Genomic DNA, 24,317 nt, shown 5'->3' with positions numbered 1-24,317 from the left:
AGCTGTGCACCCCCCCTCCGCCCCCCGCCATGTCTGCAGGAGGCCTGGGTTCTGGGCTCATCCACAGACTCAAGAAGCTGAATGCAAAATGTGCATCCAGCACTTGGTTCTTACTTGCCTGCCACCTTGGGAAACTGACGGCTCCCCTTGACCTCAATTATCCACTGCTTTCCCTCTTTGGGGACCACTGTGGGTAGAATCACATAGCTGCTTTCTTAAACCAGGCTTCGAGAAAATGTTCGGGGCTACCAGGTGACACAGCAGTCAGCTGTTAAACATTAAGGAACGATCGTCTGCAGCAAATTCGAGCTCGCCAGCATCGTTGTGGGTTTCCTGGAGATGGAACAGCTGATCTCTGGTTCACGGGGATCCAAGGTTCCGTACCCTTCTCTACCCAAAGATCCCAGCCAATTATGTAGAAATGGAAGCTGGGGGGAGGAGGCGGCAAACTGGCTTACGTTTTTATGCCCTTAGAGGGTTTGATCTTAACCAAAGAGCCTGGCAGTTCAGGGGCTGGCTTGTTTCACTAGGGCTTGGGGGAAGGCATGGGGGAAAAAGCAGAGGGTCTGGATCAATTCCTCTTCCTGGAAATGCTACCCATTCAGATGTACCCCTCTCCCCCTGTAACTTAGATAAGGACAAGGGGGCCGGGGCGGGGGGGGGGGTGGTGGCTCCCAGACAGCACAGCTCCCCACCCCCACCCGAGGGAGAGAAACACAAGGACACAATTACACCCCTGGACAAACGCCTCTGGGGAGAACCTCTCTGGCTTTGAGCAATGGGGACATGTCAAGCTTTTGAGATCCGCAGGACTGAATCCACACCTGTTACTAAGCCATGGCCAACTAACTAGTCATGTATGTAGGTAACCTGCAGCAGCCAATTTTCTGATCTGTTTGTGGGGGGGGTGGGAAGCACAGAACGCCAGCACTTGGGAGATGCCGGATGTACTGAATAGAGGACAGGAGTGAATACAGAAGCTGTAAGGGGGGGAAAAAAGGTGGCAGGAGACGCACTGAGCAGCCGTTAATTGCTCTGTAGGGGCTGGAGGAAGGAAGCGCTATCAGCACATGAGAATAATACCCGGATTCAGGTCAAGCAGAGATGTGATTAAAGAAAGGACATGCAGAGTGCTTTTTCAAACAAGACAAGGTTTTTTACTGGGAAGAGAGTTACTGAAGAGAAAAACACCCCTCCCCACACACCCCTCTCCCTGTGGAGGACTGGGCATCAGTACTTCCTGAAATACCCTGACATTGGAGGGAGCCCATCCCTGCTCTGTAGGATGCGGCAGAGGCTGGGCTTTGAGAAAACAACACCCCAAGCTAGTGGGGTTTCATATCCTTTTTAGATGTGATCCTACTGCACCCCCAACCGCATCTCCCACCTCCAGAAGGGCCCCCACAGCACGAACAGGGGTCTGCTGGGAGGGCCACAGATCTGCCCTAGCGGCTCAGGAAAGTGATCTAGGAACACTGTCGGCGTTTCCCCAGGCCCCATCCTGCTGCATGCATGCTCCCGGTCCTCGGCAGGGCCCACTTCTATGGACCGCCTGCCGAGTCTGACGGAGAAATGGGAGAGGCAGTTGGCCGTGCTTGCACGCACGACTGGGGTTCGCTACCACGCTAGCAGAGCTCTCTCTCGGAGTTGCCCTCCTCTGTCCCTCTCCTCCTCTCCATCACCCGGAAGCACACTACCTGTGCTATCATGGGGTCCAACATCACTCTCTTTTGACTGGGGGATAAGCCCGTTTCTTCTCAGGGAACAGTTGGTAACTCCGTGTTTGCGCAACTGGTGGCGTTCACAGTTAGATTTGGTAGAAAAGAAGGCATCGCATTTTTGACAAGGGAAGGGTTTCTGACCTGAAGCAGGAAAAAAAATATATATTTATCTGGCTTTCTACTGCAATGAAAAAGAAAAAGTCGCTTTCCATTCATTCTCCTGGGATAACTGGCATTTGCTTCCCCACCCCTTCCTTTAAACACACACACACACACACACACACACACATTAAAAAAAATACCGGTAACATCAACAACTCAAATGATATCTTCCCTTATCCTGAGTGAAGTGGAATGAAGGTTTTGTCTTCAAAATGCTAAAAGTTAACAATGAAACCAAGACGTTTAAAACAACAGTATTACAATTAAAAATCTTAATAACAGTAACAAAAAAAGAGCGAGTAAAGGGATTTTAGAGCACAGCAAGGAAACACCTACAGTCTGTCACAAAGAGAAGCCACCTCTTGGTCATTTCTGGCATGGCAAGGACTTCCGACGCTGGGAAATCAAACCAGCATCTTGGAGCCCGGGACATCCCTGGGAGCCATTCCCCTCTCCCTGGCCCACAGTGGACCCGAAGCAGGGAAACGCGCCTCCTGTCCGACCCGCTGAGACAGTCCTACGGTGACCTCTGCCCGCGCTCACTGCGGTCCTAGCAGGCTAGACGGAGGCGGCCTGCTCCTTGCATTAAAGGTTCTTTGTTCCCCTTGCTAGTAGTACGTAGTGACCCACACAGGACCGAGTCTGTTAGGGGATCAGGTGCTCCGGGCCCCAGACCTGCCTGTGGAGAGAAGTGGCTGAGAAGGCCCTACCTCCACCCCACTCCACCATGGGGTAACTCCTGAGAGAGGAGTTCCCTGCTCTGCGTTGCCCTGTCTTAACCTTCGATTTTGATCCTTTTTTTTCCGTAAAGACAATATGTCAAAACGCAGACTAGGCTCCCCTGTAACTTGTCCTGTGTTTGCGTCCCTGGAGGTGCGGGGAAAGCCAGGGCGAGGAGGGCGGGAGGAGGAAAAGGGGGGGCGCCAAGGGAAGGGTCGGGTGAGCTGAAGTTCTGGAGAGAGAAGGTGGCGGTAAATCATTTACTCCATCACTGGGTTCTTGTTTCCCCCCAAGTGCTAAGGTCCCGGTTTCTGGTTTTACAGGGGCACAGGCTTTGTGTACTAACAAACACAACGGCCGAGCTGCAGCCTGGCCTGTGTGCCTCGTAACCTTGGGATGGCCAAAATCAAACGCCCGTGTCAGGAACTGGCCGCAAAGTCAACCAGCACAACCCCCTTGGAACACCAACCCCGGGGGCCCTTCAGCCTCGGGGGGACGACCCACAGATGCCCGATCTCCTGCAGGTGACCAGCCCAGGCACTCACTGCGAGCAGATTGCCTGGGCCAGGTGCCCGGAGGGGGTGTGGCTCAGCACAAGGGGAAGGGAGCAGGAACACCGTGCACCACACAACTCCAGGGGGCGCCATTCACACCGAGCACGCTGGTGCACAGCCCAGCACCACCAGCATCACTGCCCCACTGAGTTCCAGCATCAGCAGCCATCAAAGCGAGGGCCATCCCTTCCCTGCTGAGCTGCAGGACCCTTTCAGGCGATGCTTCGAAATCAGCGGTGGAACTTTCTAAGAATACAGATGCCTGGAACCAGCAAAGACCATGGAATGAGACATCCAGAAGCCCTGCGTGTGTGCTCTTAAGGAGCCCCACATGGGACCTACAGGATCAAGTGCAGAGCAGAACCCACCGACTGCTTTCAAGTTTCCCTCCACAAAGCTCAGGGAGTGTTTTCTGCTAAGTTATACAAATGACATTAAAAATATATATATATATATCACGCTTTTGCATGAAGACTGGTTGTGCTTTTTTTGCTCTGTTTTGTTTTTGGCGTACGCTTCAAATTATTCTTGCTTTTCACTAAAAATTGAACATAATCTTTCATAATTATTCAGTCTTTATTTTAAGTATGAAAAATAACATCTTATCGTCCAAGATCAAATATCATAGCATCTCTGAGTCAGGCCAGACTGAGAGGGAGAGACCCGGCTGGGAGTGAAACCAGTCAGAAGCTGAATGATGAGGAACTGTAGGAGTCTTGATTTTAAATACAACCACCAGTTCCTTACCTTTTCCCATTACATGGTTCACTCTGGGATTTTACAGCTGGGTTCGGACAGCCAGGCTCACGCCCCACGACGAAGATTCAGATTCTTGTGCTAAATTCAGACGACCCACTGATGTCAGAAGGTTCTCAAAGTGACAACTAACAGGAACCTCTCAAAGACCCCCTCTCACTGCGAAAGCCTTACACTTACGCATTCATTCACTCACTCGTTGCTTTTGACTGCTGTCTGACAGACAAATCTTATACTGTGAAAAGCGGTGTGCTCTCTGGAGTGCATGGACAGAGAAAAACATGAGCCCCTCCAGTATTTTTTCATCAGATGGGTTTCCCCAAAACTTGTTGGCTGGTAACCTACAGGGAATGCATCACACGATTTCATTTATTTGGGTGACTGTCACAAGTCACGGCTCTGCCAGGGGTGTTTCTCAATGTACCTGTAGCCACAAGGAGGGCCCTTCGCACCAAAGACCTACGGCCTCCCTCCACCTCCAACAGGAGCCGTGAAAACCGTCAGCCAGCCAGTTTCCCTCCCAGAGAGCAGGCAGGGAAAGAGAGAAACCCTATACTACGTGATGCTATCTGGCAGGCACCGGGGCCATCGGGAGCAGAAGAATGAACAGCGAGAGTAAGTGGAATCACTCGGCTTCCCACCCGCAGACGGCTTCCTGCTCTCTGTTGGTGACAGAGGTGCACGCAAGGCTGGCTAAGTGAAGATGGCCAAGGCTGCCCCTTCAGAAAGGCAGAAGGAGCCAACCAGCACTGGTGTCCAAAGCACTTTCCACGCGGAGGCCTGCACATTGTACCGATTTCAACTCACGCCGGCGGCCTGTGAGCAGCAGGTGGGACAGGCTGAGTGCAGAGGACCTCAGCCTAGCAAAGAACGGGCACTAAAACCAACTGGGAGAATCCCAAAATGTCAGAGCTGGGGGCAGGGGAGGTGGGAGGCTCAGCCATCCCAGGGTCCTGACCCGTTCATTTTAGGAGAAAAGGGAGGAGAGGAGGAGGAAGGTGAGGAGGAGCAGACATGGGCTGACTGCATTTTCTGTATTCTCTTGGCTTGTGGCCTAAATGAGGGGGAAAAGGGAGGGACAGTGGACTGTCCTCTCCCAAAGGGGCAAGGACTTCTACTCAGGCAGAAGAGCCAAGGAACCAGGAACCGTCCCTGCTCCCCAGGACACAGGCTAGGAGGAGAGTGCAAGGAGGGAGCTCAGCCGTGCACAGAGAGCTCACCAGGGAAGATGAAATAGGACGGCAGACACCGGCTTCCTCCTGAGCCATGATCCCGAAAACCCGAGCCACGGGCCCCTCAGCTGCAGCAAGCCCCACCGGTCTCCCTAATGCTGCCCCACCAGGAGACCACGTACAGATGTTACGATCCCTCTGTGCATTTGCTAAGAGGTCAGGAGGAGGCGGACTCTTGAGACACAGATGCGGTTTGCCTAACAGCGATCTAAACCCGGACACCGCTCGAAGCTTTGGGCTGGAACACAGCTGGAGTTTAACACTACTGCCCCCAGCCCCCAAAAAAGAGAAAAAAAGAAAGCCTCTTTTCTGTAGAATGCTTTTTGTTTACGGGGCTGTTTCAGAGGCGTGTTTAACTCCATCTTATTCCAAGGTTTCTGGAGGGAGCACGTCCCAGAGAGCCAGGCAACCAAACACAGCTGGGGGATTCTTCAACAGCAGAGCGTCTACCAGGAAAACACCAGTCTGTGGGAAGAGCGGGTGGGTCAGTTGGTTTCCCAGGCTCCGTCCAGCTGGGATACGCGATGAATGGAAAATGTCCTAACACGGCACCAGGCGCAGCCAAGTGCTCTATGAAACTATGCAACAGAGGTGAGGCTGAGACAGTCCCTGCGAGCTGAAGCAGAAGGACGGCAAGGAGCTCACAAAGCCCAGGGGGCACCAGCTTATACAGCGCCTGTGCGTGCGGCTAGTACTGTCCTGCGGCCCTTAGGGCTGATTACTAGGATTCGGGTCCCTAACTGTGTTCCCCTCCTCTCCAACCCCTTGCCAGTCCTCTGCACCGGAACATGGCAGGACATGTCAGGACGGCAGGGGCAGGCATACCCTCTCTACATGTCAGCACAGAAGCAGCCACACACCCCGACCGTGGGGCAGCCGCAGCGAACGTGACCCTGGCTCTGAACTCGGGCTCAACCGCTCATGACCGACCCCCAGAACGACTGGCTGTTACTCATTTCCTTGCTTCAAGATGTGGACAACATCGCCCTCGTGGGACGGTCATGAAGACTAACTCTGGAAGGTCTCTCCACCAACGCTGAGTGCTCCCCTCAAGTCAAGGCCGGCAACCCTCAGCAGGAGGGCACGGCAGTGAGAACACGGTCAGACAGGGCGTCACGGACGGGGCTGCAGCAGACACAGCCACGCAGGGTCTAGGAACGGCTTAGGGAGAAGGGGCAGAACATGTTGATGTTTACGCCCACCCCGCCCTACTCCATCTTCAACAGACCTCCCCCATCTTCCTTGCCTGGTTTCAGAAGCTACGAGACTTTAAACCAACTAGGACATTTTGGCATTCAAAAGCCAGGCGACTGAAAGGATGCATTCACAAGTGGGAACTTCTGGCAGGCACGTGCAAGACATGGGCAGAACCCTGGAAAGCAAGTACCAGCCACTCCGGTCCTCCTAGGGAGACTGGTCGTTTGCTAGGAAGAGAAAGTCCGGGAGTAACTGGCCTCACCCTCGGACAATGTGCACGCTCTCTACTAAGCACAGGACTCCCAGCTGCGGGGAGGGTGGTGAGGGCGGCGTCAGGGGCGTGTAGAGGGTAGGGCATGGCAAGAGCCATGCTCCTCGTCAGATCCAGCCATCTGCTTTCTGGAAAGTGGTAACAGAAGTACTCCCTTCTCCAAAGGCTCTGCAGCTGACAAACAAGTGCCCCCCCCCCCCCAAAAAGGGTAGCAAGAGCCTGCTGTGTGGGGCACCTCCTGTTTACCATGCATTTTCTTTTCTGAACTTTCTTCAGAGAACTGTGGCTTTACTTTGTGAGGCTTACAGGATTTCAAATGAAAATGACAGTGTGAAAATGTAGCATATACTTCACAAATCTAGAAATTCTGTTCAGTAGTGGAGTCCTTGGTGGACAAGCGCTCCTGGCTTGCTGCCACTTGAGTCCTGGATTCGAGGTCCCACCAGCCCAGAGAGAGCACCCCCCACCCCGGCCCACTTGCTCTCCCCTCCCCGTTTCCCAGGGACTGCTCGGCGACCGACCTCCCTCACTGGTAGAACAGCCTGCCATGGGCTCTTGGAGGCTTCTGTGATCACCACCACTTCTGAATGAAGCCTTTCCACCTGGTACAGAGCGTGGCTCACACCTCATTCCCAGGACCTCCCCCTCGCCAGTCCTAAGCCTTGTAAGCCAGATTTAGCAACTAAAAGCACTTCAGTCTGAATTTCAGATAAATAAATGACAATTCAGTATTTAGTCTATCCCCACTACTGGATGGAAAAATACCTACACTAAAAATTATTTGCTTTTTATCTGAAATTTAAATTTAACTAGCATCCAGGATTTTATCTGGCAATCCTGTATGATATAATTCTCTATTGGGTTTTAGGTCCTACCCATTAGTATTCGGGTGGTAATCTCCAAAAGGCTAAGGCTCTCACCCTATTTACCTTTAGTTCAATGATATAAACCCTGTATAAATATTCAGTAAATTAGAATTAAGAGGAGAGTGTATGGTCATGTGACTATGCAAAGTACCTGGTATAAAATCACTTAAAATGTACCCTCTTCAACTTCTCTTTAAAAATCAACATATAGAAACTAACGCTTGAAAAATACTTGGGGCTATCTTTTTGGCGATTTAAGTCCAAACATTAGACTTAGAATACGATTATATCTGGGTGTTTCTCCGGACAGCTGTTGATTTTAGTATAAATAAAATTAAAAAAAAAAAAAAATTCTACCCACTATTTGTCACTGATCTTCCCCATAATTGGGAAGCTGGGATTGCCTTAGCGAAATGAAAGAGAACTGTGAATTTGCAATATTCCCTTTAAGAATATATGGAGTCAAAAGAACTTCACGGAACGTTCAACATACTAAAAGCTGCTCTGCAGAACTGGGGATGCAGTTTTTCCTGCCAAAGCAGCAAGTCCACCGTGGCTGATCCCTTAATACCAACTTCTACTTTTTCCTCACTGCCTCCTGTGGGTCACCAGGTAATCTTACTACATCCTGCTGAAGGGATGAAGTGTATGAAAGTCCGTGATCCAACGGGCCCAGGACCCTTCGCACCCCTAAACACCTACGTGTAACACTTGCCTTCACCAGCAGCCCTTCGGGGGCCCAGACAGCGGGAACAGGTGATTTTGGTGACAAGGGTGCACAAGGAAGAACTCTTGGCCCCACCAGGCAAGCCCCTTGCTTCCGAGACAGGGAGAAGCTGAAAGTGGGGTCGTGGGGAAAGGGTTCTATGCTTCCAAGCCTGCTCCCCGTCCTGCTCCCCCCCGCCGCTTCCCCGGGCCAGACAGGCCACAGCCTCCCCTCCGGGCAGTAGCACTCCTGGCGTGGCGGGCCCTCTTACCAGTGTGTGTGAGCATGTGCCTCTGGAGGGAGCTGGCCCAGGGGAAGACCCGGGGGCAGTGGGGACAGTTGATCTTCTGCAGGCAGTTGGCGTAGGAGTTCCGCTTGGCCCTCAGCAGCTTGTCTTCGGGAGGGCTGCCCTGCTCTTCGTCACTGGGCCCGTGGGGGTCCGCGGGGGCTCCGGCCACTTCATCCTGAGCGTCATCCTCTGTAGTCTGTAGAAACGGACTGAACTTATTGGTGTCCGTCGTGGCGAGCATCTTCTCGATGCTGGCAAACTCCCCGCTGGAGTCCAGGTCCACCCCGCCGCTGCTGGAGCGGGGCCGGCTCCTCATGCCCTTTTTCCGGCCCCTCTTCTTGGACAAGCCCACTGGCCCCTGCTCGGTGGGTGAGGGCGCCTCCGGGCTGTTGGCAGGAGGGGACGGGTCGCTGGATTCTTTTGGGCTGGTGGTGCTGGCGGGGGCGGCGGCAGCCCTGGGGGCCGCGCTTCCTAAGCTGTCCAGAGCTGTGCTGTTACTGTCAGGGCTCGTGGGCCCCGGGTCGGCCACCTTCGCTTTCAGCAAGGTGGGGGCCGAGGACACAGATGAGATGATCTGGGCGATGGAGGCCAGTGGGGGCAGCTCTTCTGTCACGGGGGGCTTTGGCAAGAGCAGCGGGGGCTTGGGGCGCAGCGGCCGCAACACCGCTGGGCTGCTGATGAGGGTGGGATTGCCCAAGATGGGGGAGCTGTTGACCAGAGCCGGCGAGTAGATGGGGACAGCAAGCTGAACAGAGCCCTGCAGGGGTTGAGCGTGGGCTTCCAGAGTGGTGGCTGCAGAGGCCATGGGTTTTTCCAGGATTCCGCTGGGCCCCAAGGTCACTGGCAGGGTAGGGCACGGCGGAGGACAGGGAGATGGCTGCTCGCCGCTCCCTGGTTCCTGCTCAGGCTTCTTGGCTTTGCCGGGAGCAGTCACATCTTTGTCTCCTTTCCTGAAGTTCTTGGGGATGGACAGGTCAATGGGCTCCATGGAGCAGTCATAGGGCGCCGAGGAGGAGGGGCTCAGGAAGGAGGGGACATTCTCCTGCTTCACCTGGACCAGGGCCAGGCCCTTCTGGGAAAAGTCCAGGGGCTCGTTGAAGTCCACCGGGAAGCTGCTGGCGGGCTCCAACTTGACGGAGACGTGGGGAGGCAGAGGCTGGGGGGGGCCCCCGTGAAGAAAGCCGTTCTGCGGCTCCGGGAAGGGAGCCAGGGGTTTACGTTCGCCAAAGGTCCCGCCACCGTCCTCGATCCTCCCCGAGGCCTCGGCAGCCGCGTGGGCCGGGCTCAGGCCGTCGGCCGCCAGGACATAGCTCTCGATGTCGTGCTCGGGCACGTGCAGGTGCTGCTTCAAGATGTGGTGGACGCAGTTGCGCTTGGCCGAGAAGGCGGCGCTGCACTCCTTGCACTCGAAGGGCTTGCGGCCCTTGGGGCAGCCGCCCAGGCCGCGGCCACAGTGCGTGCGCATGTGCATGCGCAGCGCGCGGTAGTGCTTCAGGTCCTCGCCGCACAGCCGGCACACCGTGTCCGGGGAGCAGAAGGCGTCCACCATCTCGGCAGCGCTGCTGCTCACGTACTCGATGTTCTTCTCGATGTCCTTGCGGGTGGCCTTGAGGTGCTTCTTGCGCAGGTGGCGCTCACAGTTGGCCTTGACGGTGAAGGGGTAGTGGCAGATCTTGCAGATGTAGGGCCGCTCGCCGCTGTGCGTGCGCAGGTGGCGGATGAGCGCGGCCTTGTCGGCGGCGATGTAGTCGCAGATGTTGCACTGGTAGGGCGAGATGCCCAGGTGGGAGCGCACGTGGGCGCGCAGCACCCCGGAGAAGGCGAACACCTGGTTGCAGAAGCGGCAGGGGTAGAGCACCTTGCGCATGGCTGGCGTCTTCTTGCCGCCGGGCCCGGTCATGATGGCCTTGAGGTCCCCCTCCGTTATCTCCTGCTTGATCTTGGCCTCCATGCTCAGGGGCAGCAAGGCCTCGATGATGCTATCTTGCTCCAGCTGCGTCTTCATCTCGGCCTGGCCCGGCAGGTCCACCCGCGGCTGCTGCAGGAAGAGCTGCGCGGCGGTGTCTGGCTGGGCTCCGGCTGGGGACGGCAGCAGGTGGGCACTGGAGGCTGCCTCCATGGGGCCTTTGAGGAGCTTCAGGGGCGGCGGGGGGAGGCTGGGGCTGATGCAGCCCGGGGAGGCCTGCTGGGCATTGAGGAGAGGCGGGGGCGTGGACGCGGCCACCACCGTCCGCGGGGTGACCAGGGGCTTTGGCTTCAGAGGGGGCATATGTTTGAAGATGGCCTGCAGAGGGGCAGCAGGGGCCTTGGAGAGAGGCGGAAGACTGATCTGAGGGGGGGCGGAGGCTGCCATCTTCAGAATCTGCTGGATGTCAGCCAGCTCGATGGCCGACTCGCCAGAGATGGGCTTGACCACAATACTACTGTCGGGCTGGATGATGAAGCCCTTCTGGAAGGGCTGCAGGGACAGGTGCTTCATGCTGTCCTTGGTAGCCGGGAGGACCGTGAGAGAGCCGCCCAAGGAAGCAGCTTCGAAAGGAGACAGACTCAGCATGTTGGTGCAGCCGGGGTCCTGAGGTAGCTGACACTTGAGTGTCTGGAGCTGTATTGCTTGGTTGTCATCGGGCAAGGGCTCCTCGGCAGGGGCAGGCCTGGCGTCTTTGGTGTGCTGCAGGCCCAGCAAGGCCAGGAAGACCTTCTGGTCCAGAGCGTCCCCGGGCAGGGTCTTGGCCTGCAGCCTTTCCCGTCCCTGGTCCGTGGCGACGTGGGTCTGCCTGTGCAGGGCGAGCGAGGAGAGCATGGGGAACGCCTTGTCACATGTATCGCAGACGAAACGGTGCTGCTCGCTGATGCACCTTCGTAGGTTTGTCTCACACCAGGCCTGCATGGAAGCCGGGTAGGCAAGAGCAAGGGAATAAAGAGGATTTAAAAATAATCACTACCCTGAGATGCAGAAGGTATCTGTTGTATAAGCTGCCCCAGTCCCCAGCCTTGGCCTCCCCCCTGCTTGCTAATTCCTGTCCCGGACTGAATCAGGAAAACCCCCCCAAAGCATCTCAAGCGTCATCTTTCTTGATGAATGACATCAATCTCTAGGGTATCTCAGAGAAGCAATGAAATATGGTTAAGTAACAACAGCACAAAGACAGGATTAATTCTCTTTTTAAAAATGGTGTCCTGGAAAACTAATGGGCTGGGGACTTCCTACCACCAGTGGAGAACTGGCTACCCTCGTGATTGTGGGAGAAAGGGCATTGCCTGGGCAGGGGTGTGAGGCAGCGCCACCTGGGGGGAGGGTTATGTGAGTGCATACGTGTGGGCATATGCATATATGTGTGTGTATACATATGGAATAAGTCATTGAACTTCAGGATTCTGTGCCTCAAGAGTTTCCCTGTTGATATCCGCTATCCCAGTTTTTTAAAAAAAAGAGTTTCAAAATGGCTTTGGCAGGTGTTTTGTAGGCAGAGAACAAATATGGTTCAGGTTAATAATGACCCCAAACATTTTTAATAGAAACCACAACATTAGAAATATTTACCTGTAACATGGATATTAAAGAAATATTTTAAAAAATACAAATTCAATTCAGATAGGGCTGGAGTAGGGGTGGTGAGCAATTCACAACCCTAAATCCAAACGCCCCAAGAACAGGCAAAAAGCACAGGTAAGCTAGACACATACTCAAGTTAATAAGAAATTCAACACAAAATAAAAGCCCACCTATCCCTCTCAGTTTAATGACCCAATGAAGATTGAAAGGATCAAGCTGAATTTCAAGAGAAAAGGTTGTGATTAAAAGAAAGACAAAACCCAACTGACAACATTTTAAGGAAGGGAAGCCTCAGGGTGAGGGGGTCTAGTCCAACGACGTGGCCCATGGAGGTGGCTGCTGGGTCCACAGGCCGAGCAAAGTACCTGAGAAATTCGAGGAAACTTCCTACAGGAGAAGTCAGTGAATCCTAAGTCATGGAAGCCAGCAGGGATGGAAGGGTTGTTCTGAATGAAAGGCCTTCCCATGGAGTCCCTGGGAAGTTGTTTGTGGACAAGTGCGTTGTGGCGCAGCAGTCCTCGATGTGTTCGAAATGTTACGCAGCAAATGTCACATCTGGCAGGAAAAAGGGACAGGATATAAGGGAGCAGCCAAGTCAGAGTTTCCACTTGTCCAGTAGCACGTTCTATTTTTTTGTTGCTTCATTTCAATTGAAATAAAAATGATAGGACATCAAGAAGCCACTCTGTTCGTGGTTAGCACCAAGAAAACTCTTCATTTTAAAAAAGTTATATTTTACCAATTTCTGGGTATCCTAATCTTTGCAGACAGAACAGGTGTGTCCAGTAAGTTTAGCCGGAAACCTGAAGCCACGGTTGCAGGCTTACTTTGTCTTACCTGAATTATGCAGCATAGAGCGATCATTTCAAAGGTTTTGCTCCCTCCCTTGGCTCAATGGACTCTAATTATCATAAATCTTTAAAAGTCAAATAGCATACATTTGCGCAGAATCTAGAGCATCCCTGGTCTCTAATGGGGATGAAATGATCAGGATGAAATGATAATCAAATTCTCCAAGTGAATTAGTAGCACACGACAGTAACTATGTATTCAATTCTGATATTATTACCATCCGTTACCTGAAAGACAACCCTGGCTCCTAGACTAGGAGCAAGGCATCCTGCAGGGGCACAGAGCATGCACCTGGTAGGCGGGTGGGTATCCTGACTTTCATCTTACAGATGGAAACACCGAAGCTCAAAAACCTTATGCAACGTGGCCGAGGTCACACAGCCAGTACGGAAGCAAAGATAAAATACGAACCCCGTTCGGGGCGCCTGGGTGGCTCAGTCGTTGAGCGTCTGCCTTCGGCTCGGGTCACGATCCCGGGGTCCTGGGATCGAGCCCCGCATCGGGCTCCCTGCTCGGCGGGGAGCCTGCTTCTCCCTCCCCCACTCCCCCCGCTTGCGTCCCCTCTCTCGCTGTCTCTCTCTGTCATATAAATAAAATCTTTAAAAAAAATATGAACCCAGTTCATCCTCCCACCCACACCTGTTACAGTGCTGTCGCCTTTTCCTTGAAAGACTCCCACGGATGCAGTCCATCTAAAGATCAGCACCCTCCACCTCAGAGATGACCTACACCTTAAGTGTCCTGGGCCACAAAGATGCGAAACAAACGCATTTTATTATTATTATTTACTTATTCTTTTTTAGAGGGGGATGGAGAGAGAGCGAGTGAGAGGGAGGATGGGCAGCAGATGGAGCATGGGGAGCAGGGGGAGGGAGAGGGGGAAAGAGAGAGAGAGGGAGGGAGGGGGGGAGAGGGAGAGAGAGAAAATCTTAAGCAGGTTCCATGCCCAGCGCAGAGCCTGACGTGGGGCTCGATCTCACAATCTTGAGATCAGGACCTGAGCTGAAAGTCGAGAGTCAGATGCTTAAGTGACTGAGCCACCGACGTGCCCCCAAATGCATTTTATGATGCTTCCTCTACTCTTTCGTACCAGTGTCACCTTCTGGGTCTGCACTGAGAACCATCCTAACGACCATCTGATCATTACAGTATTATCAATATCCCCTAGATCCGTACTGGATACAGTGCCCACAGGAGCCACATGTGGCTATTTAAATTAATTAAAATTTCCTCAGTCACATTATTCTCATTTCAACAATGGCCTCAGGTAGTGCAGATCTAACTAACACATTTCTATGTTTCTGTGACTGCAGAAGTTCTATTAGGGCTGTGGGCCTAGCACCTTTCCAAGTATTTGCATGTACAAACGCATTTGTCTCTCACAAAACCCCTAAAGCAGGTGCTAGTGGTGCTCTATAGGGAAGGAACGTGGGTCACCGAGGGGCAGAGCAACCTGCCGGGATTTACACTGCACACACCTTAGCGGAAACCTTCTTAGCTCTGAAATTCTTCTCTGTTAATAAAGAGATAATAAATCACCCACGAAGCAGCTGAACTCATTTTCCTCTTGCGCTGAAACGAAGTACCAAGTACGTGCAACTCGGCTGTCCTTACCGCGCTGTGGCAGGCCACGGCAAGCAAGGTCCTGCTGTATGTCCACCACTCCTGTCTCTAGGGCCACCCCAGCCACATCTCGCCATCGAGATTCCTGCCATCGTTCCATTAAATTTGGAATACCGGGTTCCCGCGAGCCGCTCAAAACATAAAACTGCACCTGAGGGAACGGTGCTTCGGCTCACCAAGTGTGACAAGGGCTCCAGGGAAGGCAAGGTCACAGAGAACCCAGGCTACCTTTAGGTGCTGACGGTGCTCACGGCCGCGGGCCCACACGGTGCCACTTCCTGCCCCCCCCGCCACAATCCCTTGCACGCACACGGCTCATGTTCAGGGGGGCCGGAGGGTGGCCCCCCCAACCACGGGGAACCCTGGCCAAAGCACCCAGAGGACTAGGCCATGAGGAAGCAGCCTGGCCACAGCTGCTCCAGTGTGCCACGCCGTACATGTGGGGGGGCTGTGACCCCCGGGGCCCCACAGCACCTCCGTCCCATCCTGCCATCCTGGAAATGACACTTTCCTCTTCTACCGCGGTGACTCCAGTCCCCCCAGACTCAAGTTCAACAGCACACTCCTCGTCGTCACCACCCCATCACCACCCCAGTGGTCAGCTGGAAGCTTTCCCCTGAGCTGGAGAGAAATGTCTGGACTGAGGACATTTAATGCCAACCAGACATCGGGTGATAGTAAGAAATCACTGTTACTTAAGTTGTAGTAATATTTTGGTTGTGCTTTTTTTTTTTTTTGGTAAGTCCCTTTCCTTTACAGATACGTAATGAGATGTTGTTAAGTGAAATATGATGCCTGGGACTTGTTTTCAAATTATCTGGGATGGGGGAAGAGATGAAACACCATGGGCTGGGAATTCCTGAAACTGGGGGATGGGTGCATGAGGGTTCATCACACTGTGCTCTCTACTTGTGCATAAGTTTAACATGATCCTAATACATGTAAAAGAACCACCTAAAGAAGAAAAAAAAAGAGGAGAGCAACATCTAATTACAAATGGCTAATGAGAGTGGGCTGACTTTTCGTCTCTTTTTCTGAGCTTCAACAACATCCAAAGCACTATTTGTGGCAGATGCAGGTGGTGGTGGGGGGGGTTCAATTTATTAAAAACCCCAGAAGAGAAGCCCTTACACTGAGTCGGAGCCTCTGGGAAAAAGGTGGAAGGGCCGGGGCGGGAGGGAGGTGTGGAGCCCAGGGCTCAGGAAGGCTCCACAGCTGGGATTTACGTGCAGGCAGAGTGAGCCACACTCGGCGGGCTGGGCAGTCAAGCCTGTGGCCTCATCTGGTGTGGCCCTTTGTGAACTGGAGATGGTTCTGATTTTCTCTCTCCCTGCCTCCTCCCCTCTGTCCAGGCTTGGCCAGAAGCAGGTGAGGCTTGGGAAGCCGTGGGAAACGGGAGCTGGTCTGTGCCTTCCCTGGAAGGTGAGAACAAGAGGAGGTAACAAAGTCGAGGGCAGGTGCCAAGGGCTGCCACTCGTGGGCACTCTGCACCTGATGTCCGCACTTGCTCTTCCCAAATTAAGAGCGAGCACCGACTACATACATTTTGCGCAGGACATTTGCAGAGTGTTTTAAATTCATCTTCACCCGCACCGGATGCTGCAATATCACAACAAATACCTGAACTCATTCATCCTGGCAACTCTGTGAGACAGCCCTAGTAAGAGTCAGTGAGTGTGTGATCCACCAGGGGCTGGCCCTGGCTCCCCGCTCAGCTTTCCCTGTGAAGACCACCGCAGCGGAGGGATTCACGGTCAAAGTCAGGTAAAGGGCTCAGGTGTGGTGCGCATTAAAATGAAGTCACGCGGGGCACCTGGGTGGCTCAGTCGGTTAAGCGACTGCCTTCGGCTCAGGTCATGATCCTGGAGTCCCCGGATCGAGTCCCGCATCAGGCTCCCTACTCAGCAGGGAGTCCGCTTCTCCCTCTCCCGCTCCCCCCCTCTTGTGCTCTCTCTCTCACTCTAATAAATAAATAAAATCTTTAAAAAAAAAATGAAGTCACGCTTCCGTGTACTATTTTATCTAACCTAAAACATATATAGTCGATCCTCATTACTGGCAGATTCCGTATCTGTCAATTTGCCCACTTGCTATGACGTACTTGAAAGTCGGCGTCACTACTCACAGCGTGCCTGAGGACCCGCCCCCAGAGGGGAAAGAGCTGAGTCGCCCGCCGTGCGCGTTCCCGGCTGCAGCCGCTCCGCTGTCTTGCCCCAGCCCCTACTGTAAACCCTTACACGGTCCACTTAGTGCCACAGTTCTCGCGTTTCTGTGCTCTTTGTGGGTGGTTCCGTGGTCTGAGATGGGCTCCAAGCACAGCGCCAAAGCGCTGTCTCCCGAGCGTGAGCTCGAGGAGCTGGGATGTGCCTGAGGGCAGAACGTGCGTGTGTCCCACAAGCTTCGTTCAGGCACAAGTTACGGAGCTGGGGGCTGGGAGTTCCCGGTCCCCGAGTCAGTGCTATTTATTAAGTATGATTTCTTTAAGCAGAAACAAACATAAAACCAGGGTCTGTTATTGATTAGTTGATGAAAAGGTAAGCAGAGGCTCGCAAGCAACTAACCCTGTGTTTCCTCTAGGAGCCACGGTTTAATATTCACTAATTCTGTGTTGGCTGCAATCTTTGAGAACAGAACGACTGGGAGTTAACGGTAAGCGACTGCACATTCACTCCCCAAGGGCTTATGCTGGAGTCTCACTGCACTGAGAGAAGATCCAGGTCTGGGTCACTGCATGGATCATATTCCTAATACAACCTCTTTCACTTCCAGGTTTGGACTTTTTTTTTTTTTTTAAGATTTTATTTATTTGAGCAAGAGAGCACAAGCAGGGGGAGTGGCAGGCAGAGCGAGAAGCAGGCTCCCCGCTGAGCAGGGAGCCCGATGTGGGCCTTGATCCCTGGACCCCGAGATCATGACGTGAGCTGAAGGCAGACACTTAACCGACTGAGGCACCCAGGCGCCCCTGGGAAGAAAAGTTCTCTTATTTTTCTCCTGTACCCTAGAGACCTTTTGAATACCTTTCCTGAGTCTACTGCACTAGTGCACTGTTGGCTATGAATACTCAATGTGAGGGGCATCACAAGTTGGTTTTCTAAAAGGGAGGACAGGGTCTCATAATACGGCAGTTAGAGCTGACTGCAGCTATCGTAGCCGTGAGTTTTTAATGACACCGAGTTTTCTTCACTTCTAACAGGTCTATCCCCCCTTCCATTCTCTCGTTCACCTTCAAGCCCCTCCCATTTCTGGCATCTAGGACAGTTTCACACATAATAGGTGCTCAGTGAACTCACAGCTGAATTAACCAGCACCAACCACAAGCTCTGTGTCCCCCGTGGAAGGCAGCTGGGGAGCAGTGTGGGATACGCTCGGGGACCAGAGACAGTGGGAGGGGAAGTGGAGGTTGTGCAATCTTGGACAACTTATTTCCTCTGTATTTTGATTGCCTATGGGGCAAAATTTCCCACACAGGCCTGAGACAGGAATTGCTCCCTCCATGACCTCCTTACTACAGCGAGAATTAAGTGACAGGTCCTCAAATCTGTGGACACCCGATATCCCAGGCCTGGGAGAGCTCTTCCCCATCCTCCTCTGAGCCCCTGACTGCTCTCTCCTCTGTAACATGGGGATTGTCAGAGTTACTGTCAGTGACAGAGAATAAAATGCTTGGAAAACTGCAAGGTGCTACTCCAAACTTAACCATGACCGTATATTGCTAGGAACAAAACCATCAGGAATAGCCCATTTCCTGGCCACGACAGCAAACATGAAAACGCAGGGAAAATGAATTTTAATTTCCAAAGGATGTGTTCTCGCTCTTCATTCTCAACAACTTTACCACTGTCCCCACTGCTTCTGTTTAATCCTTGAGACTCACAGGAGAAATGCATGTTCTTCTTGGTCGCCCTCTGTCCTGTACCACCTGCTTCCCCCCACCACCACCCCCTGCCACCCCCCCTGCTCCTGGGGCCACAGCTCAGAAGAGAAGTGCATGCCATCCCAGCCTGCACATGCACTCAGAGCCTTCTAATAAAATTTAAATAAGGCCCAGAGCCACAACTTCATGCCTCTCCAATTCATGGGATTCAATCGATGCGCTCCTATTTCACTTCTGAAAAGATACAGAATGTCATCTCATAAGCTGCTCAAAAGTGGCACAGGGGGAAAAAACACACAAAAAAACCCAAAAAACAAACCTGCTTTGAAACCAGAAGCACATCGTGGGGATGGTTAAAAGGAAGAAAATGAAACCCCACAGAAAAACACTGCTTGCCATCTCCCGCTCAGCACCTGTTGGCAGACCTTAAATAAAACCAGTGTGGAAAACCATCACCCAGAAACATTTGGACGGGCCTTTGTCAGCCAGAGACACTCCGGTTCAACCAGCCTTCCCAAGGCCCCGGGAAGAACACTCTGCAACTGTTTCTAAAGAGCTCTTCAGGGACAATGGAGACCATTGTCACTCTGTGGGCGACGCTGTTCGCTGCGGGCTCTGATCTGGGGGTGTTTGCTAACCTCCCTTGGGCTTATCAGTCTTCATGAAGACCACAGCCATGGGTCGGGTGGGCCCCCAAACTCTCCCCTCACCCCCCGGCTTGTGGGATGTCTCCATCCTGCCCAGGACGCCACTCCAGGAACTCATGGACGGTACCACTGCAGAAGATGCCGAAGGAGCAGGACTGCACTTTGGAAGTCGTAGGACCGCGGAGCGCTGGAGGACGATTTCATCTTGTGTGCAATTCGGACAGTGTGCCAGAGGGAAAGCTTACAAACTCAAGAGATTGCTTTCTGATACCGCGGCAATGCAAGAGGCGGGCAACTTTCCCAAATGGAGAACTTCACTGTCAGTAAGATCAACGCATTTGGGGAAAGTGTAACTAGGGAATCCTAGTCACAGGATTTACAGATGCCAATAGAACTCTTCTAAAAACAAAACTTTTTTTCTTTTTACATCACATACTGAAATAAATTACTCTAAGGAAAACAAAAACTCATCAGTGGGAAACACTCTAAAGACAGGTGAGGTTACATATCAAACACAGGGATGAGTGCTAAGATGGACATTCGGCCCATTCTCAACTTACAAACACACACCTGTATATGTGTGAACTCCAAATCACTCTGCTCACAGAAATAGTGTTTCTGGACTCCAAGACAGTTCACCAGAGCCTGGTTCACCCAGAAAACACCTGAATTCCAGCACATGTTAGCAAATGCTTCTCTCAGAAAGAAAACCTAATTGAGAATCCTGGAGATCATACCATTGCCCCCTCCCCACCATGTGACATCCCAGCCTCCCGCAGGGCTGCTCGGTCATGGTGGCTCCTATTACCGGGGCCGGGGCTCTGCAGTTGTGGTAGGGGTGGGTGGGAAGGCAGGAGGTATAGTTTTGGGGCATGCAGTCAGGGCTGTCCTAACAGCAGAAGGCTGAAGCAGCTGTCTGCAGCTTATCTGCTCCCCCCCGCCCTCCCCCCACCTCCCTTAGCACCACTTGCACTGTCACCAAAGGGGTATGGGTAGGAGTGAAGCACAGATAGGAGAGGGCCGGGGTGGGGGGTCTTAGGGGAGGGAAATGCCTCCCAGCAGCATGCAGGGGGGTGAGCCAAGTTTCCACTGCGGCCCCTGCGGGCTGGAGGGACACACCACGAACACAGAGAGCCTTCAATATATACACTTTATCCACAGCCCTTCCTGTCCCTTCTCCTGCAGAAATTAAGCAAATAAGCAAAATCACACAGCAGACTGGCCCTAGATTTGACGTGGGCTGGCCTGGTAGAGAAGCCCAATTCTCACAGGCGAAGTGACCTGCACGGGTCCTGTAGCCACAGCTCAGCCTCTGCCGCCGGCTGTCACAGGCCCGTGGACAGCGAGGCATGGGCTGGAAGAAGCCAGCAGGTCAAGGAGATAACTCTCCTTCCTTAGCTGAGGGCTCTGTCCTTTCAATTCTCAAAGGACTTGAGTGACAATGAATGATCTTCTCATCCATACCCAGATCCACCACTAGTCTTAAAAAAGACAAAAGTTAAAATTTTAAAGTCATGAATTGAAGATGGACACCTGTGACAATGAGACAGGGCACCATGATACCAGTTCTTTTATAAGCCATGCCCTTGTGAGAAGATGCTACATCCTTCTTACTAATTTCTTCAAAGAAAACTATATAACCCTGATCTGGGGTAGAAATGCAATAAATGCGCTCTTACGGTCTGAGCAGTCTGTGTAGGGGGTGAGGGTCCAAGAGGAAGCCTGATACAAAGCCAGCAGTTTGAAGGCTCATAGGAGAGCGAACAGTTACCCTATCAGGAATAACTGTCACGATCCGGGACACCAGCCCTGAAATAAGGAATGTGTGCCCACCAACCGGAGTGGGTTTTCCAAATAGCCTTCCCAAAGTGCCTACGATGGGAAGGAAGCCTACAAACACACCCAAGACTGAGAGTCAAGCCAAGGTAAATTTGAAGGCAAAGTTACTAGCAATGGGGTTTACCAAAGTGGAAAGCAAGAAGCTTTAAAACAAAAAACAGAAACCTTGCAGCTAAACAGATTTGGGGATTAGCTCCTCCCAGTGCTCACTACAGTAATACTGTATTCATCTGGTGACCTCAGCTCTCCAGAACAGGAAGAGAACTCTGAAGTCCACAGAAAAGCTTAAGAGCAGGCCGAAGAGATAACCAGCGCCTCCCCACCAGGTGCCTCACCTCTAAGGCAACACCACATCTACCAGGATATGATGGCAGTTAAGGGGCAGGGGACCTCCATCAAGAAAGGGTTTTTATATAAATTATATACATATATATATTTTTTTCCCCCTATGCTAAACATATTTAATTTTTGAAAGGCCGCTCTGGCAAATTCCAAACATTAGGAAGCATTTCTTTAGAATCTCTGGTTTCCCCAACCATCCAAGGAAAATGATGCGTGGCTCTGCTCTTTAAAGCTAGCCAGTCCTTTCAAGCTTCTAACTATCCAGAGTTCACAGCTGGATAACAAGGATTACAAAATGCGGTAGGTAGGACTCAAACCAAATTTAAATGGTCCTTCAGCTTCCCAACCTTTACAAAAGCAGAACTAGATGAAAGGGGTGCTCTATGACAATGAGGACTCAAGGGCAGACTGCTTTCATGTTCTCTTGTCAAATAAACAATGCCTGGGAGAAGGCCCTGAATGCGACGCCTCAGTTTCCTTGGAATGGGATACCCATCCGAGGACTGGACTGTCCCCCTTCCTCCTCACCACAGTCCGCAAATGCATTTTCCAGACAGGGAACCAGCCTCGGCTGGCCCAGGGGCCAGGGACAAGCTAGGCGGCAGGCTGGGATGGAACTGGCCGACTTAACTCCCACTCCATGACGTCCCAGCTTCTTCTCCAACCCGGGGCACATTCTTAATGGCCAGACACTGGACAGTGGCTCACCTGGGAGCCTTTCCTGCCCCTCACATTCTCTGGGCAGCCAGAGGGCCCAGCCCCTGTCATCAGAACCTGGGAGATACCTTGCCGAGAAAGCTGAGCTCACCCTGGCTACTTCCTCGAGATACTGAATTTCTTGCCCATTACAGTGTTTTAATCGAGACTGACATTCCTTTTTTAAAGGGATTTCATGCTTCATTTTTTCCTGCTCTGTCTCCAGAGGCAAAAAGGGGTAAGTGCAAACAACCTCTCCTCAGAGCCCCACCCGGTTCAGACATTCCTGCCCTGGTGCCCACCCTCCCCACCCTCCCCTCCCATCCCAGCCAGAGAACTGACATCCAACAGCTGCACTAATCTCTCCCAGTTGCTGGGAGCAACAGTGAGGGCCCTGTACCCTGGCCGGTGGCGGGCGGCAGCTTGCCCTCCCCACGCCCAGGAATCTACCAGACTGCACACCGCGTCCCGACACCCTGCCTGGACCATCCAACCAACCAGTGTGGCGTGAAGTCAGGGCAGATCCGAAGCACTTCATGGCGGGCAGGCTGGGGTGAGCGCAGAAGCTGGTAGCCGCCTTGGCTCTCAAGAGCCCGAGTTCCAGAGAGGCCCCTCGGGAAGAAGGGAGAAGGGGCATCCTGACAAAGGTGCCTCCAACTTCCAGGGTGGCCTGCCGGGTGGGGGGCATCTGTCCCCCCTCCCCCATCAGCCCCCAGCACCGTTTCAAACCTGCCTCCACCTGGCCAAGACACCGACCCCTGGGACTCTTAAATACAGATGCTGATGACTATTTTTTTATACTCTTTCCTTACATTTAAGTGTGGGACCAATGTCATGCCATGTGAATTAGTCTGAGGGGCTCCCTGCAGGTGATGGGGGTGTGTATGGGGAGGGTGGTGCAGCGAAGGGAGCCAAACATTCCTTGGAACACTTGAGAATCCAGAAGAAAGAAGGTTCTGGCATCTCGCTCCACCACCAGGACGAGGGGGTGGCTTTCAGCCGGGCCTGCACATCTGTAACAGCATTTACCCCCACTGTGCAGGTGGAGGACAGGCCCACCCCCAGCAGGGAGGGTGTACCTGCCAGAGCTCACTCGTGTTCCCTGAGGACTAATTCCTGACCTAGATTCCAAACAACCTTGCTCAGACCGAGGAGAGCCTCCACCTGGAGGAAACTGTGAAGTACCACCTCATCCCGTGGAAAACTCAAAGGAAGCTTTACCCTACCCGCTCAGGCTCCCTCTGCTTTGACCACAGGCAACCCATGCACTTCCTGGTCCCGAATTTATCCCCTTTGCCTTGTTTTATAACTGCCCATTTCCTTGTTTTCTGACTCGAGGGCCCCATCTCCAACATCACTTTTTTTTCCTTCAAGTCTGGTCAAGTGCCGAGCACACCATCAGCACTCAATCATTTGGATGCATTTTAACTGAAATAATTTAAATCTATTACCTGCCCTTCTTGCATCAAGAAGCCACTGAGACTGGACAATAACTTTTGATAAAGTCTGCCCTCAGACTGCCGCAATAACCAGAGAGCTGTCACCCCTCCGGGCCCAGCCCCCCGCGAGCCCGAGACAAGTCATTCACACCCAAGCCTGGGGGCCTCGCCCGCCAGGCTGCTCGCTGCCCCAGCGCCCTCCCTGCCGCAGGCGGGCTTGTCCGGGCCTGCGCCTGGGTGATGGGCTCTGCACACCTGAACCGTGGCTGGCTCGAACTCAGAAGGGCCACACACCCCGAACTGCAAAGACTCTGTATGCAGCCAGGAATGCAGAACACATCACTGGCAGTTTTTATACCGATTATGTGTTGACACTGTATTTTGGTATTAGTGCTATAATGAGTGAAAAAGCATGATCAATCTCGCCTATTTCTTTTTACTTTTTAAAACGTGACCACTAGAAAATTTAAAACACTCTGTCCATCACGTCTGATTCCAAATGCTGGCTCTCCGCCAGCCCCCCTTGTGTAGGGGGCTGCAGATTTGCCGCGGGTCACGTCACGGCACAAGCAACGCCCAGCACTGAGGGCTAGAGCCGCTCCAAGCATCTTCCTGCCTTCCTTTTGCTCTGCGCTAACACACACTTCGTGAACTTGAAACAGGAACGGGGAACAGCCTCGGATTTACACCAGTTTGGACTTCTCTAACACTTTTTATTAAGGGACAACAGGCACCCTGACAGCTTTGGGGATTGGGGGGTGGGGCGTGTGTCAGGGCAGGAGAGCGAGAAGCCAACAGCTGTTTTGAGTTACAAACTTTCTGTTTAAACTGGTAGCATCCCACTGTGGTTCTGCTGCCGCTGGGGTTTGCAAATGGAGTCGGTGTCTATTTTAGCTCTGGGTTAACAAGCAGTCTCTCCCACCAGCTACTGTCACAGTTCACTGCCCGGCTGGGCCCTGCTGGCTCCTGCCTGCCCCC

General features: G+C 52.8%; 1 protein-coding gene across 2 annotated transcripts in view; it reads right to left on the bottom strand.

The window, feature by feature from the left end:
- RREB1 (ras responsive element binding protein 1) overlaps positions 1–24,317 on the bottom strand; it is a 127,163-nt gene that overhangs the window by 6,413 nt on the left and 96,433 nt on the right. For both annotated transcript variants that reach the window (XM_044917727.1, XM_021697194.1), the window contains 3 exons: positions 12,393–12,582; positions 8,457–11,355; positions 1,698–1,862 (listed from right to left, as the gene is read on the bottom strand). In XM_044917727.1, coding sequence (XP_044773662.1) covers positions 1,698–1,862; positions 8,457–11,355; positions 12,393–12,582 — 3,254 coding nt within the window. The remainder of the gene's footprint in view (positions 1–1,697; positions 1,863–8,456; positions 11,356–12,392; positions 12,583–24,317) is intronic.

The sequence above is a fragment of the Neomonachus schauinslandi genome, chromosome 8 (assembly GCF_002201575.2).
Source record: "Neomonachus schauinslandi chromosome 8, ASM220157v2, whole genome shotgun sequence".
NCBI lineage: Eukaryota > Metazoa > Chordata > Mammalia > Carnivora > Phocidae > Neomonachus > Neomonachus schauinslandi.
The sequence above is the reverse complement of the archived record's forward strand: the minus strand, read 5'-3'. Positions and strand labels throughout refer to the sequence as shown.